We start from the raw sequence: 3,196 nt of genomic DNA on the forward strand, positions 1-3,196 counted from the left end.
CAGTCTCGATCTGTCACCCAGCAGTCACTTTGTACCTGTCACCCAGTGGTCAGTCTCGATCTATCACCCAGCAGTCACTTTGTACCTGTCACCCCGTGGTCAGTCTGTCTGTGTCCCAATAATTCATACCTGGAGTCGGTCACTCAGGATCTCTATCAGGAGGTCATCGGGTAGCACACAGCTCATTAGTCCCTGTTCTCCTGCCACACTTGCGCTCACACTGAGTCGTCTCTGTGACGGTCCAGGAAGCGGTGAGCTCCCAGCCTGTGATAAAACAATATTTATTTTTATTGGAAGATTTACTGAATAAGAGATTTTTTCAGGCATTGCTCCTTTGGTGACTCATGGCAATAACCATGTCCAGGGGCATCTGGGTAATGTAAGCAAAAGCTCCAACCACTGGATGTTTCACACAATTCTTCTGAACTGAACACTGAACCAAACAGGAGACTCTGAGAAGTCTTCTTATACTGATAATGGTTATAACAGGTAAGAGGTGGCGACTTACCAGTGACATTGGCAGGTCAGTTGGGTGCTGATGCTTTTCTGCTTTACCCTTTCCTGTCTGGAGACTGGCCTGATTTGCACGTGAGACAACAGATTGTGGTGCGACTCTAACTTCTGCTCCTTGGCCTCCCTCTGCGGTGTGTTTAGCCACGGCCTCTATGCTGAGAGCTGGATGCCCACTGGGAATGTCCACTGCCTGGGAGGCTGAGAGACAGATTGTGATGAGTTGAATATAAAATTCTGCAGATATGTTTCTTCTATTAGAAAATCTAAGAGAATCTGATTGGAAGCTGTGACCACATGCAGTTCTTATTTCTGCTAGATTGGTAAATGAGGCCCTCCGCTATTGGCCCAGACAGATATTACCGACTTACCTGCCTCCTCAGCTTCTCGCAGAGACTGATTAATAGCTGCCTTGGCACACAATTCTCTGGCCCTCAGGCTTGCCCGGCTGTTCCCATTAGAGATCGCTTCCAGGACCACAGAGTCAATGGACAGACAGGCCACGCTGTAGTGCTGGGCCAATGCCAATGCGGTGGAGGTTTTTCCTGCAAAGAATAAAGACTTCATATATTAGCTAAATTCACCCTACATGCCACTCCACAAGAAATGAGAAAAGCTGGTAAACACGATGTACAGTCACAATGTGATCTGAAATTACTGTGAGTTTCCCTATAAAGCTTAAGACAACCCAACCAACCTGACAGCTGATGTTCCAGTGTGACACTTGGTGCTGCCCTAAGACGGTTCCAAACATTATATCCATTATTTGGTTGTGACACATGGCGGTGGTGGGAATACAGAGATGAATCTTGCTAGAGGACCAGTACTGGTGGCCCTTATCATTCAGTTATATTATCCAGCCCCCAGTCTGCACAGGAAGTGATTGGACACTTACCAGTAAGTGGTGCTCCATGTACAATGATGGCGATACCTCGGCGATTCCTTGCTGCCTGTCCCTCACTGCTGGTGTCAATACCCATATAACGGGCCACAGCCTGGGACACGGGATTGAGCTCCAACTCTCCAACAGCTTTCCTGGTGCCATCTGTACCAGAAACATTATTACCTGAAACAGAACAAATTCATCAAAGTGAGTCCAGGCTTCTACATTCCCACCTGTAGAGTAAAGAGGTTGTGAAAACATCAGTGTTCAACACTACTAATTATTGCACGGAACCACTACTAACAAGCACATATCATGTATGACATAACATCACTTATCACAGTCCTGAGGACCCTCCTTTTATAGCTCCTAATCACCTGAGGCCAATGTCCCACCAGTAACCTCTCACCTGAGTTATTTTTTTATACAATTCCCACCTCTGCTGAGCTAGCAGACCCCTCCTGTTTTCTAAAAATTGTGAGACCCCTCCTTATAAAGCTCAGGTTTACCCGAGCCCCCTTTCTTCCTTGTCTTCTGACCACCTGAGACCCATCCCTATACTGCTCTGGTTCACCTGAGCCCCTTCCTTGTCTTCTGATCACCTGAAACCCCTCGCTACACTGCTCCAGCTCAACTAAATCTCCTCCGTCCTGTCCCCTGCTAATCTGTGGACCCTCCTTTCCTTTCTGTAGCTCACCTACATTGTTTCACATTCTGTCTCTTGCTCACCTGAGGTCCATCCCTTCCAATTCCCTCCTTATCTAAACCTCCTGCCACCCTGATTCTACTCACCTGAGGTCCTTCCTTTCCTATCCCTCCCTCATCTGGGCCCCCTGCCACTCTGACCCTGCTCATCTGAGGTCCTTCCCTTCCTATCTCTTCCTCATGTAAGCTCCCTACCACCCTGACCCTGCTCACCTGAGGTCCTACCCTTCCTATCTCTTTCTCAACTGAGCCCCCTGCCACCATGACCCTGCTCACCTGAGGTCCATTCTTTCCTATCTCCTGCTCACCTGAGGTCCGTCCCTTCCTATCCCCTGCTCATCTGGACCCCCTGACAGCCAGATTTTGCTCACCTGAGGTCCGTCCCTTCCTTTACCTTCCCTATCTGAGCCCCCTGACACCCTGACCCTGCTCACTTGGTGCTGCCTTCTTCTCAGAATCCTCCTCAGCATCCTCAGCTTGGGCTTCAGCATGGGAGGAGCGGCTCTCCCCATAGCTAGTGGTAGAGGGGACACGCTGGGGTACTGAAAGGTCACTTGTGTCCAATGTCTGCTTGTCCTCTGTCTCTTCTGTGGCTCCTGAAATCAGAACATGAAATGTGTATAAAAAAAAAAAAACAGGGCAATACCAGGAAACACAGGAGAGAAATATACCAACAGACATTATTAAATATCTGACAAGAGGGGTGCTACCTGTGTGACAGCAGCACAACACCTGAAAATTAGTCAAATGACTGCACAGAAAGTCATCATCCCTGAGCTCATAGAGGCCAGTCGCAGGCGGATCTGTCAGATCGGTAAATGTTTGCACAGATTTATGGGTAGATGATACTGACACCTCCTGACCTCTCTTACAGATAGAACAGATTAGACAGGTAGGATTCTGCTTTAAGATTAGGCCGGTGATGTAAATGTGTGGGAATGGCCAATATTAGATTTCACATTTATACACCAATCTTGTTATGTTTCTGATTTATTATCATGTATTGCCCTCTTACCATGTATTGGACCCATTGCTATGTATGTATTGGACCCATTATCATGTTTTGCCCTCTTACCATGTATTGGACCCATTGCTATG

At 47.7% G+C, this 3,196-nt stretch overlaps 1 protein-coding gene across 1 annotated transcript; it reads right to left on the bottom strand.

Annotated features, from left to right (window-relative positions):
• Positions 1 to 129: 129 nt before the first annotated feature.
• On the bottom strand, positions 130 to 2,694 carry LOC140321384 (hydrocephalus-inducing protein-like; the record flags this gene model as incomplete). Its single annotated transcript, XM_072398165.1, has 5 exons — positions 130 to 264; positions 509 to 711; positions 882 to 1,055; positions 1,406 to 1,576; positions 2,533 to 2,694. Coding segments are annotated over 5 exons (845 nt in total), but the record flags the coding sequence as incomplete, so codon positions are not given.
• Positions 2,695 to 3,196: the final 502 nt, after the last annotated feature.

Source organism: Pyxicephalus adspersus, unplaced genomic scaffold (assembly GCF_032062135.1).
Source record: "Pyxicephalus adspersus unplaced genomic scaffold, UCB_Pads_2.0 Sca3131, whole genome shotgun sequence".
Lineage (NCBI taxonomy): Eukaryota > Metazoa > Chordata > Amphibia > Anura > Pyxicephalidae > Pyxicephalus > Pyxicephalus adspersus.